At 40.2% G+C, this 17,398-nt stretch overlaps 2 protein-coding genes across 5 annotated transcripts in view; one reads left to right on the top strand and one right to left on the bottom strand.

The window, feature by feature from the left end:
- Window positions 1-2,506, bottom strand: part of LOC117263515 (laminin subunit alpha-3-like) — an 85,952-nt gene extending 83,446 nt beyond the window's left edge. For 2 of the 3 annotated variants that reach the window (XM_033636947.2, XM_033636948.2), the window contains exons 1-2: window positions 1,949-2,506; window positions 94-246 (exon numbers count right to left, since the gene is read on the bottom strand). In XM_033636947.2, coding sequence (XP_033492838.2) covers window positions 94-246; window positions 1,949-2,221 — 426 coding nt within the window. In that variant the 5' untranslated portion in view covers window positions 2,222-2,506. The remainder of the gene's footprint in view (window positions 1-93; window positions 247-1,948) is intronic. The other variant, XM_033636949.2, reaches the window with a different exon arrangement.
- Window positions 2,507-4,528: 2,022 nt separating this feature from the next.
- Window positions 4,529-17,273, top strand: vps4b (vacuolar protein sorting 4 homolog B). Of its 2 annotated transcripts, XM_033637952.2 has the most exons (13): window positions 4,529-4,683; window positions 8,960-9,071; window positions 10,459-10,559; window positions 12,073-12,184; window positions 12,527-12,677; window positions 12,832-12,890; window positions 13,063-13,182; window positions 13,338-13,494; window positions 13,606-13,754; window positions 15,005-15,086; window positions 15,168-15,387; window positions 15,493-15,633; window positions 15,712-17,273. In XM_033637952.2, the coding sequence occupies exons 1-13, from the start codon at window positions 4,663-4,665 to the stop codon at window positions 15,811-15,813; spliced, it is 1,527 nt and encodes a 508-aa protein (XP_033493843.1). In that variant the 5' UTR covers window positions 4,529-4,662; the 3' UTR covers window positions 15,814-17,273. The 2 variants fall into 2 exon arrangements, with proteins under 2 accessions (XP_033493843.1, XP_033493844.1); XM_033637953.2 differs by lacking the exons at window positions 4,529-4,683; window positions 8,960-9,071; window positions 10,459-10,559 and adding an exon at window positions 10,996-11,231.
- Window positions 17,274-17,398: the final 125 nt, after the last annotated feature.

The raw sequence follows: 17,398 nt of genomic DNA, 5'->3' as shown, positions 1-17,398 counted from the left end.
TTTTACCGTCACCACACAGCAATCATCTGTCACACTGCATGCAGGAGCAGGTAAACAGCTGTTCATAGCAGAGTTCAGGTATGATAATCTCACCTGTCCAAGGTCCAGGGTAACATCCACCTCGTTGTAGCCCAGTCCCCTGGAGAGAGGAGGGCTCTGCCACCACCGCTCTGTCCCGTCGATGGCGTTGGTCACCGGGTGGGCTTTGTTTGGGTCAATGGAGTTGCAGTAGTCACAAAACTGACCCTAAATGACAGAGTTGAGACCGAGTCATTGTTTTACAAGTCACAAGTAAGTCTCAAGTCATTGCACTCAAGTCCTAAGTCATGACTGACAAGTCCCAAATCCTACACATTGAGTGTCGAGTCCTAAACAAGTCATAATGCCCTCCTTACCAAATGTAATGCCATTTTAACATCAGAATAATATATTAGATTTACAAAAATCCTGAATGTTTTATAAAATTTGTACTTATGTGTTTACACAAGTTTGGGGAACTTATTGCCTCTCCGTTTATTATGTTTCACCTTCACCTTTTTTGTTGACCACCCTTAATTTTTGTACGCAAACAAACTTGTCTTTGGTATAATCTTTTTCAATTGGCACTCATTAACTTAATGTTAGCTCTTCATTCTGTTTTGCAACTTGACCAGAGGCTGTCAGACAGGCTCAAGCCAAGTGGGTCTGGGAAATTAAGCGCAGACTTTCTGGGAATCAACAGCATTAAAGTTAGTTGATTCAGGAAATGAAGAGAAATGATAGGACACGAACTGATTCATGGCACGCTTTTCAAATAACTTATTTTTCGATCTTTGGGCTTGGAGGAAAGTATCAAGTGTTTTTTTAAGCCACAAGGCTTGAATCCAAGTAAAATCACAAGTCGTCGAGTTGCAAGTCTTTTTGATTTTGTCACGTTCAGTCTAAAATCATCATCATCATCTGGTCATCATCAATCATCTGACAAGTCCCAAATCCTATAATTTGAGTGTCGAGTCCTAAACAAGTCATAATGCGCTCTTCACCATATGAAGTGCCATTCTGACAACATAGGAATAATACATAATATCGTTTGTACCATTTTTTCCAATTGGCACTCAGTAACATAACTTAAGTTCTTCATGGTTCTCTCCTGCAACTTGATTGGATGCTGTCAGATTGGTTCAAAGTGGATCATCTGAGGACTTAAGTGTCGACATATTGGGAATGAATAGTGTTAGTTAATTCAGGATATGAAGGGAAATTAATCAATTCATGGCACACTTTTTAAATAACATATTTCTTAACCTTTGTGCTTGGGGGGGGTTTAAGTATTTTCAAATCAAAAGTCCAAATTAATTCAAAAAGTAACTGATGTTAAAGTCCAAGTTGAGTTTCAAGTCTTTCCTATCTTGTCAAGTGGGGTGTAGAGTTATCAAATTTTTGACTTGAGTCGAGTCCAAGTCATGTGACTTCAGTCCGGATCACTGCCAAATGGAGTCAAAATATGAGTATTCAGAAACATGCAGAAAACCACATGCAGGTTTTACACTAGAGGCAGGCACTAGCAAATACCTGACCTAATGCAAAGATGAAAAATAGTGTAATAAACACAAACAAAAGATTTTGCACGTCCATGCCAAACTGCTGTTCTCACAGTAATGTACAGTAGTGCCCTTCCCAAGAACTCCTAAGAGAGCAGGACCACTTTGGAAAGGGCATTTCCTCTTAGAAAAACTCAACCGCAGTGGTGTAAAACTTTTTCTAGTAGCTGTACAACTGTGTCAAGGCAGAGCTGACATTTGTACGGGACCATATTCATAAAAACAGCTATATACTTTCTGTTAATAGTTATTTATTGAGTATAACTTACTGCTCACCATACGTATCCGGCTATTATATATCACTTCCTATCACAGCGCCTGCATATTGTTCTTTACCTTTTACGCACGAACCGAAATCTTTCTCCTACCTGTATATTTTGAGTAGGAAGTCCGGTGGTCGGTCCTCCAACAAGTTTACAATATAATTCATATCTCGGTGTCCCAGCTTCATCCTGGCCGCAGGTTGCTGTGGCAGAGATAGTAGCCCCTTCAGCGAGGTTGAAATACGGAGGACTCAAACTAAAACCTGTAAAGTCATTAAAAGTTCCTTGTCCATCTGCGTCCCTGAAAAGTGTTAATAAAAAAGTAAAAACTACAGCGAGGAGATGAGCTCCTCTCATCCCTCTCGCCATGTTCCACATTAGAGATCCCTGTAGATGCCGAGAGCAACCCGCAGCGTGCAGGTCTTGTCATCTATAGATCTCCATGAAATGCGCTCAAGGGGCTGCGCGGGTTACGCGCGAGGCTGTTTCGGTTGGATTACACGTCCGCTAATGTCAGCAGCAAATCTTTAAGTTGGTCTCCTACTGTTGAAGGTGTGCTCTCCTTCCGCCGCATGTCGCTGAACTAACAACGCCATGCTCTCCGTCCTCCTGACCAACTGTGTGCCACACTAGAGCGATCAGGTGTCGGGCTGTCGATGGTCTGAGCTCCGTGTAATCCACTGTGAGGGGCCAAAGGTCTCCCATCACACTTCACACTGTGTTTCCCAGCAGCACCTCTGCTGACGCTTTTCTTTTAACATGAGAAATCTCTCTTTCATACAAGTTTAAAATAAATACACAGGTCTATTTTACGCACATACTAGTTAATTAACTGTAGAAAACTATTTTTATATCCTGTCATTTTACAATCATCCTTCAAGAAATTGCTTTGATGATGTTGCTGCGTGTCATTAAAACAGACACTGCATTATTATAGTAACTCTGAGAAGTATTCTGCCATTAAGAAGGCAATTTTAACAGCTGTCACTTGTGCAAATACAAAAAATGGGTTTTATTATGAAATTAAAATATCTAACCATATGAAAAATATTAAAGTTGGTTCAGACAGCTTCTATATACATACGTCTGATCTATAATTTGTATCAATACATACAGTGCTGGAGAGTGAAGAACTAACTAGTACTAGTTAAACCACATTTGGCAGTAGCATGCTGGTATTCAACTACATTCATTCAAGGGGTTAAATTACTCTTTTGCCACTTTGTGTAGTGAACTACTGAAACTACAAACATTTTCGGCCATAAAAGTAAAGGGATTATTTTTTATATTTATTTTACCAATGCTTCACCACTGTAATTGAACTCCCTCTGACCACAGCTGGTCATTAATGTTGATCACTGCCATATATTTACACATGTTCAGAGAAGTTGCTGCATGCTATTTCAAGAGTTACCTGGCTAACTGAGTCATCCTGCTTGGTGCAACACCTCCACCTAGACTCTAGTTTCTGCAGAGCAGGTGTCTGAGGGACATTGTATATAAAACCAGAGCTGACATTCCTGCACTTTCCTAAGAATAGTGGGATATTTGTTTATTTACTCAGCCTATTTATTGTTTGTGTGTGAGACGTGAACAAATGGGCACCTTTTGCAATGCGATTGGGAATGTGACTCTCATATTTTGTTACATATACACTGACGATTTCATCTTCTTCTACTACTAAGTAGCTGAACTTTTGATGAGTAACTTTAGTTAACCAAAGTAGATTTCTCCCTAAGGTAGCTTTGCTGTAGTTCAACTTTTTCCATAGGGAAGTAACTGGCAGTTTGCAAAGCCATATGCTTTCAAAGTAGCTTCCCCAACACTGAATACATATCTTCTTTATATAATTTTACATTTTTAGTTTAGTTTGATTATAAGGGGACAGTGTACAATGACATTAATCATGTACAAGGAATGAAAACGTGGTTGCACCAGATTTAGCTACACATAACAAGAAGACGCAATGAATAAGAATAAAATACAAGGTGCAATGCAGACTACAGTGAATCCATGTGCCTAACATAATAGAAGAAGTATGTACACACTGCACAATACAAAATACAATATGAAATGCACAATATTATAAAGTGACCAGGTTACCAGTGCAGGCACCTTACACAATAAAAACACTAAGTACACTCTGCACAGTAAGTTTTGATATTAAAGTATTACCTCTTATTGCAGGATCAGAGGAGCCCCAGACATGTGAGGGACCCCATCAGTGGGTTTGCAGGCTTTTTATAGCGTAGATGCCTCTACAGTGATGTTGGAGCGACCTCTGGTGGAGAAAACAGTCATCACAAGAGGGTCATTAGTGGAGTGGAGTTTAGTGTCGCGCACACGCACATGCACGCCACTGAAGTCTCCGATTTTGCATGTCACTTGACAGAAGAGCTACTATATTGTGTTACAGCTAAAAGACTCTCCTCTGTCTGACTTTATGCATCTTGGTGTTTGTTATTTCTACTGTCCTTAAAGGATTCTTAGTTAAAGGTAATAATTTAATAACTCTGACACAGATGTTTCTATTTAGGTCATTAATACAATGGCTCAGCAACTTGTATTGTCTTTGTAACTTGCACGACAACAATTAGGCACCGTGACTCAGCGGCAGGAGGCTGTCCTCGTCCCAGCAGCATTGTTGCCATTCCTGTGACGGGGCAGGCTGTCTTTCCTTGAGCGCCTGTGTCACTGCCGAGGGAGTGATAAGCAAACAGGAACTTGTTGTGCTCTGACACACGGCTAGGTAAACGAAACAAGACTGGCGGAGATCACGGCTTGAGTCTCTTGTGTTTTTCATTCTCACAGGACTCTGCATGGAGCCGACTAATCTACAGGTGAGATGAATAACTTTCTTTAACACCGCAAGTTTCCTGTTTGTCGATGCAGTGGAGTGTGACAAGTGTATTCACTCAAATAGGAACAAGGACACCGTGTGTATTCCACTGAGTGCAATCTGATGGGTTTCATTTTGACAAATGCTGAGTTTGGATTCAGTCTAAATACGTCAAAAGGTGCTGAGTGTTTAATTAAAATAGTTTTTAGTGAACTATAACAGAAAAAGCAGTTATTAATTTGAATGCAGGACCTTTGTGTGTCAATATTTCTGCACTGCAAGAGCTGACTGAACTCCATCATGGACCTAAAATAATGAATCACATCAGGTCCACAGATTCAGCAGCACTCTGTGAAATGATTCATTCACAGTTTATTAAATGTTTTAAGCAGGGAATGTGACTAATTATAAGACTACATCTGTGATCTGGATGGGCTGATGAATATCTGAGATGCAAAGAAGCCCTTTTAAATAACTAATTTCCTCTTAGAGTTATGAGGCTCAGTCTGCTAACACAGATGCTAAGCGTACAGTTTATTCTTTATTAATAAAATTCTAAGTAAATAATATGCTTTGATACACAAATTTACCATATAACTCAGTTGTCAAACATATGGCTCGTGGACCAGAACCGGCCACCAAAGGGTTTAATCTGGCCCTCTGGATGACTTTGCACATTTAGTATTGCTGCACCTGTGAAGGCTGAGAGGTGCCAGGTTTCTGGAGCAAGTTAAACAGTGAGTAGTCTACTTCAAGTATGAAGGATGCTGCTTCAGAGGCGTTCCATCGAGCCTGGTCTCACTCTGTAGTCGTCGAAATCTGGCACTTGGGCAGTGACTTGCAGCATCAGAAACCAACGAAAAGCGTCCTTTAACGTCGGCATGATACAAGGCTGGTTGCGGTTATACTTTAATGGTGCCTGGCGGTGCAGGGGGAAACGCAGTGTGACAAGGATGGAAAATTAAGGCAGCGAATGTCTGACAAGAACGGGTGGTGGATGGGTCCAACAAACACTGACTCACACCCGAGAGAGCGGTGTTCGCATCCTGTAACATTCTAAAGCCAAACCCTGTTCTTTTGTCCTAAACATAACCACGTGCTTCTGTTGACCAAACCCAATCATGTGTGTTTGTCGTTGAAGGAAAAAAAACATCAATTCGCAATGCTGTACCAACGTAGTACATTTATTTTGAAAGAGACAGTATCTAAACGTTAAATTTCCTGTGAAAACGGAAGTGTATTTTGAAAGAAGACAATGCATGTAACAGGCAGACGTTGACACGGTGTCTCAGAACGTCAACAACCGACACACCCAGGGTACCTATTGACCAAACGTCAATATGTGATGAGGTCGGAGTGAGAATGTGTTGTTCAATCCCAACCAAAATACAGTTCTACTACTTATTGTGCTCATATTTAAAGATATTGAACATTGTGCAACATAGAACAGTAAAAAATCTGTATCAGACGTTATCTTAAAACAATATTGGTGAAACCCCTTTGATAAGGCACCGCCAAACCTTTTGATCTGTGAATGGTTTGCAATGGATAGCTTCCACTTTAGTTTGGAAAAATGCACATGTAATGAGAGTGAGTAGTAGAGCGACTGAATGTGGAATAACTAAGGGTGTTTTCACATACAGTCCTTTTAAAACAAACTGAAGTCAGTCCTCTGAAAGCGCACCAAAAAGTGGACCGACAGAAAAGGGACTCAGTTCTTTTTGTGTTCACACTATAGCCTATATATAATATATATTGACATAGTTTATTTTTTAACTTTGACGTGGCACTGCAGTGCGGTTATGAAGCCTCTCACTTTCAAATGAACTTTAAATTGGAGGAATCTTAGTGTTTCTGTGCTGTAGACTGTCATCATTTGATGTGTTTTACGCTCCACATCTGAAAACGTGCAGGATCTTCTGTGGACCAAACTACTCTTCATCCTACGTCCTTACAAGCTTTACAGGCCGAAGTGGTTTTGTCTGTTTTTTCAAGTGTCTCAGTGCAACAGCATGTGATCTAGAGGGATAAATACAATGGCAAAGAGCAAAGCGAACCTGGAGCACTTTGTGTTCACAGTGCACAGACTTGAAGCGAACTGTACTCAGACCACCTCGGTTCGCTTCAGAGGGGTCTGAGTTCTCTTGGAGTGATCACACCGCTCTGAGTCTGTTTAGAGGGCTGAAAAGGACCAAGTGTGAAAACACCCAAAGACATATTGTTAAAATTGCACATATTTTTCTTGTTTTGTAAATGGATGAACATATTCAAAATGTACTTGTACTTCATTATGCTTAAAATGTTGATGTGTTGTTATTTATAGATTAATATAAAGTGGTTTTACCGGTCAAGCCCACTGAGATCAGACTGAGTTGTATGTGGCCCATGAATGAGTTTGACACCCACAATATAACTGAATGGAGTTACACTGTAACTGTAAGACAGTCAAGATGTTTCAGTAGCAGTTTAGACACTAAAGCCATTTTGCTCACATCCCCTAAATGCTGTCTACCATTCAGCCCTTAGATTTATAACTGGAGACAGCTATGGCACACATCACTGTTTGCTTTATCAAAAAGTGGGCTGGCCCTCTCTTTCTATTGGAAGGGACCAGCATTTGTTTTTATTTATTTACAATGGTGTTCTTCAAAAATTGCCCTCATATTTGTCATCACTTATTGGCTGGAGAGCTGCAACACATAACACATGTTCGCAAGACTGGTTAGTACTGCAGGTTCCTAGAACTAATACTGACTTGGGAAAGATTGCTTTTAGATTCTTTGCACCACATACCTGGAATGAATTGCAGTGTATTTGATACTTGATACTCTGGTTCCAATGGGTCAGTTCAGAAATCTAGTCAAAAACCAGACTAATTTAATTGTTGCTGGTATTAACTTGTTTCAACTGATTCATGTTATATATGTGTATATGTATATACAGTACAGGCCAAAAGTTTGGACACACCTTCTCATTCAATGCGTTTTCTTTATTTTCATGACTATTTACATTGTAGATTCTCACTGAAGGCATCAAAACTATGAATGAACACATGTGGAGTTATGTACTTAACAAAAAAAGGTGAAATAACTGAAAACATGTTTTATATTCTAGTTTCTTCAAAATAGCCACCCTTTGCTCTGATTACTGCTTTGCACACTCTTGGCATTCTCTCGATGAGCTTCAAGAGGTAGTCACCTGAAATGGTTTCCACTTCACAGGTGTGCCTTATCAGGGATAATTAGTGGAATTTCTTGCTTTATCAATGGGGTTGGGACCATCAGTTGTGTTGTGCAGAAGTCAGGTTAATACACAGCCGACAGCCCTATTGGACAACTGTTAAAATTCATATTATGGCAAGAACCAATCAGCTAACTAAAGAAAAACGAGTGGCCATCATTACTTTAAGAAATGAAGGTCAGTCAGTCCGGAAAATTGCAAAAACTTTAAATGTGTCCCCAAGTGGAGTCGCAAAAACCATCAAGCGCTACAATGAAACTGGCACACATGAGGACCGACCCAGAAAAGGAAGACCAAGAGTCACCTCTGCTTCTGAGGATAAGTTCATCCGAGTCACCAGCCTCAGAAATCGCAAGTTAACAGCAGCTCAGCTTGGCCTGTACTGTATATCAAAGATTACTTACTAGAACTGACTATACGGTTAATCACTTATTACATAACTGATCGACAGTTTATGAAAAAGTCAAATTCAAATCTTTGGGACAGACCTTTTTCACGGTAGACATTTTGTCAGGTGTAATCAATACCACTACAGACAATTTCATTTAAATTTGGTAAACAAGTTCCAGGGCCCTGGTTTTGTGGCATGACTTGCTGGTACACTTTATCATGATTGATGTTTTTAATTACACTTGAGCTTTTCCTGCAATGACAAGTGAAAACACCTGTCATGAACATGGTCTATTATTACATAATAAATGACTGGATTACAAAATGTGGAATTAATTAATATTCTCTTGATCAACTACTCAATCAGTCAATTTATTATTTCAGCACTAGCTCCAGAGCATTAAATAAATCATTATGATTTGTTTATAATATGGCACTAACTGTCATTCATATAATAACAATAATGTACTATACTTATTTTGTTTTGCCTGAAAAAGATTTATGCAGCTTTTAAAATACTGAGATGAAGTGAATTCACTGACCTTTAGGTTCCGACCAATATAGACTCAGACTAGACTGTCATGTTGTCAGTAGAAACACAAGATATGACTGTATCTGACATCTTAATCAATTTCCTGCTCTTTCAGAAAGCCATCGCTGTGGCACAGAAGGCCTCGGAGGAAGACCAGGCTGGAAACTATGAGGAGGCCATCCGCTCCTACCAACATGCTGTCAAGTACTTTCTGCACATTTTAAAACGTGCGTGACTATGGCTGGAAACAAAGTACATCTAATGTCACATAATGAAACCAATCAGGTCATTCTTACAGTCTGTGCAAGAGTGTGCATCACTGTCAATGCCTGATGACCAAGTAGCATCTACAAGTAAAATTACTCAACTATTAAAGGGATAGTGCACCCAAAAATTAAGAATTCAGCCATTATCTACTCACCCATATGCCGACGGAGGCTCAGGTGAAGTTTTAGTGTCCTCACATCCCTTGCGGAGATCGGCGGGGGGAGCGGCTAGCACACCTAATGGCTGACGGCGCCCCAGACTAACGTCCAAGAACACAAAACTGAAACCACAAAATATCTCCAGCGTGCTCATCCGTAGTGATCCAAGTGTCCTGATGCCCCGACATGAAAAGTTGTTTCGAAAAGCATCATATGAACTCTGTTTTTAGCCTCACTGTAGCCTGTAGCTCTGACTGCTTCTCTGTGCTCCGCGCTCACGTGTGTGCGCTCAGGGTGATCGGTGATGCACGGTCTCTGAAGAGCAGCAGTCTCGTCAGTACTGATGTCCAGATTCTCAAGTGCAGGCATCGCCAATTCCCAGTCTGAGCAGCAAAGACTTTCCTTATCCATTGGCATTGCTTTGCATTTGAAACAACTACACCACCAGGTTTTCAGTGCTCGACTCCGGTATTCTGCGGCTGGCTGAGGCTCATGAGCTGCGGCGGCTGCTGCTTCGTCCAGGAGCCCGAGTTCCGTCCGTATACTCGGGCTCAACAAAGAAATGCTGTTCCTCCTCAATTTCAAAGTCTTCAGACATGTTGGGCTGTCCTTTGCTAAAAGACCATAGGGCAATTTATCTTTTAGCTACTGTGGTTACTGTTGTCTCTCCCAGCGGTGCACGTGTCACGTGATGTAAACACGGGTAAGCAAAGCTCATGCTTTCGCTGGTCTCGCGCAAGCGTGCACACGTGAGCACAGAGCACAGAGAAGCAGTCAGAGCTACAGGCTACAGTGAGGCTAAAAACAAAGTTCAAATGATGTTTTTTGAAGCAACTTTTTATGTTGGGGATGCAGGACACTTGGATACCTACGGATGAGCATGTTGGAGATATTTTGTGGTTTCAATTTCATGTTCTTGGACGTTAGACTGGGACGCCGTCAGCCATTAGGTGTGCTAGCCACTCCCCCCGCCAATCTCCGCAAAGGATGTGAGGACTCTAAAACTTCACCTGAGCCTCCGTCGGCATATGGGTGAGTAGATAATGGCTGAATTTTCATTTTTGGGTGCACTATCCCTTTAATGTTTTGTTTGTATGTGCTTATTTTGAGTTGTGCCATCCTTATGAGTTGGTACAAAAATGAATAACATTACAGAATGGTATTAAATGAATGTTCTCCTTCCCATCAGGTGAACCTCAGGGTAAAGATGGCAACCAGAAGATCAGAGATAAATGTAAACAGTACCTGGACAGAGTGGAGGAACTACAGCAGTACCTAGACTATAAACAGGTTACTGCAGAAATCCAATACTTCATATTTGTTTTACAAATATGGGTGTTATTTTTTTCATGATGGTAAAATCAAAGCAGTGTCACAGGTTCACAACAGTGTGTATGTGGAGGGGACTTTTAAGACATTTATACTTAGTTTACGGCTGGGGATGATAGTTCATTCATTGTCTGGCAGTGTTTCCTTTTGATATACCCACAGAGTGCACATACAGGTGGGGGTTATATGGGCTATGGGTTAACCACTAACCAAAGACACCACAGAACAAGCCACGTGACAGGCAGATAAGAAAAGGGTAAGGTTTATAGTTTTAAATCAGAGCTACAGTCTTTTTATACTAAAATTGCGGTCATATGTGCCATATATTCAGAATAATTCTAATAATAGCAATGTACTCTGAACTGTACCGAGGCTACGTCTTGACGTCATCACATTCCGTGCACGCGAGTATCGACTTTTCAATGCGGAAGTTCCCTCCTCGATCTGACTCCGGAGCGATCTAAGAAAGGAAAACAAGCTTCATAATAACCTCGATTGTCGATTTAACAGTCTACTTGTATGGTTAAATCCTGAAACGGAGTGTTTAACAGTTGTTTACCGACGGCGGTGTTACATTCGTTTCGATTACGGGAGCAGTGATCAGCCATTATGGCTACCAACAATAATTTACAGGTAAGTTGAGGACCAACCCAAAGCCTGGCTAAAACGCGTTAATAAGCTAAAAAAAGTTGTTAAAATCTTGTAACAAACCAAAAAAGTATCGTAGTTGTTGACAACCGATATGTCTGACGTTGTTTAGTTGGGTGGTGTTCGGTATAAATGCTTCTAACTGTGTACAAAAGCGTAACGTTTGGAATATTAGCTGCTAATTAGCATGTTAGCTAACATGCATGAATACGGCTGTGAAAGCTAACTTGTGAACAACACAAACCTGTAAAGAAGAACACTACGGCCCACATGTGTTATAAAGACGGACGTTTCCTGCTTTTACAGTAAAGTTATATGCAGTTGTTGCAAATGTCGTATAATGTTAGCGCGAGCGTGACAAACAAGACGCCTTGCTAATGGGATTAACGTTGCTAGCTAGGTAGCTAGCCGGTTGTCTTTAGCCTCTAAAATGGACCTCAACTAAAAGTGGAAGGCAAAACTGTCAATGTTATATTCTGTACAGATTGTGTTACAAGTACAAAGTGTGCTATAGTTACGTATTACAGCTACGGTGACCAAAAGGAAGTGAAAGAAGTGCATTCAAATTTAGGTCCAGGCACTCCTACCTCGGTGTGTGTCATCACACAGGACAGGTGTTTGATTAAATCTGATCTTCACATACAGCCAGTCATGGCAAGTATATATAGAAAGGTTGCCTGTGTCTGACATATCCACATACACTTGTCATTTTGCTTTGATTGGCTTATATGTGTGACAATGCTTCATTAATATCACACAGCTCTGTCTCTGTTTTTCATTAATTCCAGTACCTGCAACTGACATTGCTCTGTCTTTCTTATTTTAGAAAGCCATCGATCTTGCCAGCAAGGCGGCTCAGGAGGATAAAGCTCAGAAATACGATGAGGCTCTGCGTCTTTACCAGGCTGCTGTTCAGTACTTCCTCCATGTGGTGAAATGTAAGGCATAAAACAGCACATTGCCATCAAGTGTATAGCGTCCACAATCTGACACCCACAGCTGATTGCCTCAACAGGAATTACAGTCTGATGATACTCCTTTTTGACATGGCGTAAGAGTGGGCTGACATGTCTTAAAATGACATGAAAGCTATTCTGTACAGTGCCATAGCATTGGTGATAGCAAAAATAATGATAATAGTGTTTAATTATAGATGTGATTTTTTGTTTTGTTTTGTTTTTAAAGCAGTCAGAGTGTACTAACACTGAAATGCTAAGAGGAACAAATACTCAAGCTTGAAGTCATTTTTGTGAAACTTTATTTGTTGTTTTTCCTGACAGATGAAGCCCAGAGTGACAAAGCTAAACAGAGCATCAGGGCGAAATGTGCTGAATACCTGGACAGAGCAGAGAAGTTGAAGGAGTATCTAAAGAAGAAAGAGAGTGCTCCTCCCGCCAAGCCTGTCAAAGAGTCAGGGTCTGATGACAAAGGGTGCGTTTATGGGTGGGGCAGATGTGATGCCATTCAGACTTGGATGGAAAACCATTCAGTGTTTCTTTGATGTATATGAAGCTGTAATTCATTATTTTGTATTTGATATGTAGACAGAATTCTATTATTTATAATTATATGTTTGTGTTTCCAGGAATGAAAGCGATGAAGGTGATGATCCAGAGAAAAAGAAGTTCCAAAATCAACTCTCAGGTTTGTAATATTCCTTTTGAGGACTATTAGGCTTTCAGCAGGCTTTGTGTTTTTTTAATCTGAACTGAGTTGTCAATAATTTGTTGATTTCTTGTTTGTTGTCACACGCAGTCTGTCATAAATCACACATCAGTTAGACTCCTCAGTAATGTAATTTGTTATTTTTTTCCAGGTGCAATTGTTATGGAGAAACCAAACATCAAATGGAGCGATGTTGCTGGTTTAGAGGGAGCCAAGGAGGCGCTGAAAGAAGCTGTTATTCTTCCAATCAAATTTCCCCACCTTTTCACAGGTGTGTATTTTAATGAGTATAAAGGCTCTATCATTACCTTGCTCTCAAAATATAGAAACAAACATCTTTGTTGCATGGACCTGTTGTGTTAGGGTGCAGGTGGTGGTTAATGTGACATGAATATGGAGTAAATTACCTTTTTATTTGACTGACAGGAAAGAGGACTCCATGGAGAGGGATCTTGCTCTTTGGGCCTCCAGGTACAGGAAAGTCATATCTGGCTAAAGCTGTTGCCACAGAGGCAAACAACTCAACCTTCTTTTCCATCTCCTCGTCTGACCTTGTCTCCAAATGGCTGGGAGAGAGTGAAAAGTAAGTCACATTAACAGTAATCCACAAAAGCATGAGTTGCTTATAAAAATACAGTGCAGCCGGCAACATCTTGCCATTTTATTTTTAAAAACCTTCAAATTTGCTTCCCAGGTTGGTGAAGAATCTTTTTACCCTCGCAAGGGAGCACAAGCCTTCGATCATCTTCATTGATGAGATCGACTCACTGTGCGGCTCAAGAAGTGAGAACGAAAGTGAGGCTGCTCGCCGTATAAAGACAGAGTTCCTGGTTCAGATGCAGGGTGAGTCTGATGAGCTAAAACAATTGTTTTGTAATTACTGAATGCAGCGATGAATGAAATTACATTGTTATTGTTAAAGAGTTTCCAAATGTAAGATTTAAGGGACTTTTTTCAGTAGTGTTCTATAGGATAAGTGAACAGCCTTTGGGATCTAAAATGGCAGTTTAAATAGAAAGTGGATGGTTACGCAATGAGTGAAGCAACCCTTTCTGTTTCTTTCTGCATCCTAGATTTGCACTGGAATCATTTTAGTGACACAACTTGGGAGAGACAAATGTATCACCATATAAACTTGAGCTGCGCACAGGAAAAAAAAAATAGCTACAGTGATTGGGTGACTGAAAAGTACTTTTGGGCAACCTTAAAAGACATGTATACTTGGCTCCCTCAATACATAATTCCACTGGCTGGCAAAACTATATGATTTGTTCCAGAAAAAGGAAGTAGGCAGACTGTCACTCTCTCTTTACTTCTGCCGATTCACTTATTTCTAACTGAAACGTGAATAATTTAAATGTTGAATGACCACTGAGTCACATGGGGCAGGAAATTGCTGCTGCCGTGCCATTGAGTCAAACTTTACAGCATGCTCATTCTGGTCACACCCCTAAAGAGATGTCAGAGCAGATATGTTCTTTGACAGGTGAGTGGAAAACAAGCTGCTGTGACATCACGGATTGAGGTGTGGCTGAAGTGCAACGTGTTGCTTTGATGAGAAGCAGTTCTCATAGATTATCCATCCACTATGAGATTTATATTTTGTAAAATGATAAAATAGTGAAAGTTGCTTATCTATAATCAATATTGACCTTTTTGTCAATTGTTATGTGCTACATGTTTAGCAACTTTCAGAGGCTTACTTCTGTATTTGCATACTGTGTCAGCAATAACAGGAACGTGTTGAACAACGGCGATAAGCTAACTAGATCTTGACACATTTCATCTCATGATCAACCAGGTGTGCAGACGACAGCAGAAATTACAGCCAAACTCAATACATGGATTTATTTTTATGATTTTTGTAAATATGTAATTTACTTTGCATGATGTTTGTGGAGGTGTTTTTTTTAATTCAGGAGAAGTGGCACGCCTTTGCAATAAAACGCTGGGAAACCACAAATGGTAGTGTTGCAATAATCTCATGGGCAGCTGCTCTTTAATATAACGTGGTCACAGATCTGTGGAAAGCTGGTGGCTTCAATTATCTGAGTATTCAGGTGTGTACTTATCCTGACTTTTTTGTTATGCAGGTGTGGGTAACGACAATGAGGGAGTCCTTGTACTCGGGGCAACAAACATCCCATGGACCCTAGACTCAGCCATCAGGAGAAGGTAATAGTTATTACTTGGTGAAAGTGATAAGTAACCATGTCGTCATTACCTTTGCTGACTGCGCCAATACTCCTCTCTCAGATTTGAGAAGAGGATCTACATTCCGCTGCCTGAAGAGCACGCCCGCTCCTTCATGTTCAAGCTCCACCTGGGCTCGACACCCAACAGTCTCACTGAGAGTGACTTTGTCGCTCTGGGCAAGAAGACGGATGGATACTCAGGAGCAGATATCAGCATCATTGTCAGAGACGCTCTAATGCAGCCTGTTCGAAAGGTCCAGTCAGCAACCCACTTCAAACGGGTGCGTCTTTTAAAACATCTCTCTCAGTTTTATGCTTGAGTGTAACATATTGCAGTCGACTAATCGTCACTTTTGATTCTTTTCTTATATTGTGATTTAAATAAGGTACGAGGTGCATCACCAACTGACCCCAACACGATTGTAAATGACCTCTTGACTCCTTGCTCACCTGGCGACCCCAACGCAATTGAAATGACATGGATGGATGTCCCTGGGGAGAAGCTATTGGAACCTGTAGTCTGCATGGTAAGGGTATAAAATATTAGATGGTAATAAAATGCAGATTATAGGCCTTTCTTTAATGTTTGTTTTTCTTCTTTTCAGTCTGACATGTTGAGGTCTCAGGCCAACACAAAGCCAACAGTCAATGAACAGGATCTGGAGAAACTGAAAAAATTCACAGAAGACTTTGGACAGGAAGGCTAGGTGGGATTATTGAGCCAAGCCAAACCAAAGCAAAGGAATTGTGATTGTCTCTTTGTACTGTCCTTGTCCCTTTCTCTCTCTCTGTCTCTCTCATCGTAACCATTCACCAGGCTTTGTGGTTTTCACAAGTGGACAAAATTACTGCTCTATTTTGCCAATTTGATGACCACACAGAGGTGAGAGGATCTGGTTTTATTTGATATTAACCACTGTCCAAAGAAGATTAAAGACCTCCCAACTGCAACTGACCTGACAAACGAGTTAATACAACATTGGGAATTAAAGGGTTGTTTGATTTATGCACTAAAAACTAATGGTATTGAGGAGCAGAACCCCCAACAACTTAGGGAAGCTAATGGTAGACATACACAACAGTTATTCCAAATAAGGCTTTTGAAATCAAGATAAATTATTTTAAATTGGGACTGGCGCTTGTGTCCTTATTTTCCAGTCAGAATGCATCTTGCAAAACTAATAAATAACCCTAATGTATTTTCAATTTTATATTAAGAAAAAACAAGCATTTTATAGTGTATAATGTACTTTGTGGAATGTACAAATTTTGGGCTGGGGGAGTGAAGTGAAGACATGAGCGTATAGGATTTGTTGCGGTGAAATATGTCGTCTCATGGTGGTGGATGTTTAAGAGTTCTGAGACAGAGATACTCAGGATGACAGTTGCATAAGGCCCATGGAAACTTTGGATTGTTTATCCAGTTTCCTAACAAAGGACAGTTGTGTTTGTTTACTCATTTGTCATTGAAATTAAACACAGCTATAAGGGTGGATCACCAATGGTGCCAGACCAGCATTATTTTACCAATTTTCAAGGACTCAGTAGCTTTGAGTTGCTTTGTCGCTCCGCTCATGGGTTTTTCACAATGTACTGTACATATTTTTTAATACTATCCACAGGCTTTGCTGGTTATCCTTAATATAAACTGAAAAAGAACATGCCTTATGTTAAGATAAAGTCACCTAATGAATTTTGATAAAACAAGACTGAGTTGAACACTGATGGCTCAGATGGAGGAATCATCTTCTTGTATACCTAACAATATAGGAATGCATTCCCAAGCATGAACTATATGTAGCCATGACGGGCAGTGTGTGCACCATGTGCCTTCTAGAAAAGCTGCAAGCTTCTTTTTTTATTGGTTTATTTCTAAATTGGTCATACTACTTATATATCCAGTGCTTTGTCACTACAACTAAGAAATGTATATTACTTTCACGTGTCATGTAAGCTCTTGTATACAGCTGTGTTACTTTGCTCCTAAGGTGTGCAAACTGTCTCTTTTGAGTTTTGTCGGGGAACATCTCTTTATTTTATTGTAAATGTCTATACATATAGCCAACTCTTGAGCCTTTTTCTTTGTAAAGAGGTCACCCATGCATAAGATTTTCTTTTTTTTTGTTTCCATAATGTAAATAAATAAAAGTTATAGCTACATCGAGAACAGCTGTTTACTTAGTTTTTTGTAACAAATTCCCTTCTTGTTTTTGATAAGGATTTACAATAGAGAGGTAGGTTCATTAATAAACACCAGTCAACATAACTACTTTTATGTAGGTCACACAGGAA

The sequence above is a fragment of the Epinephelus lanceolatus genome, chromosome 12, assembly GCF_041903045.1.
Source record: "Epinephelus lanceolatus isolate andai-2023 chromosome 12, ASM4190304v1, whole genome shotgun sequence".
Classification (NCBI taxonomy): domain Eukaryota; kingdom Metazoa; phylum Chordata; class Actinopteri; order Perciformes; family Serranidae; genus Epinephelus; species Epinephelus lanceolatus.
The sequence above is the reverse complement of the archived record's forward strand: the minus strand, read 5'-3'. Positions and strand labels throughout refer to the sequence as shown.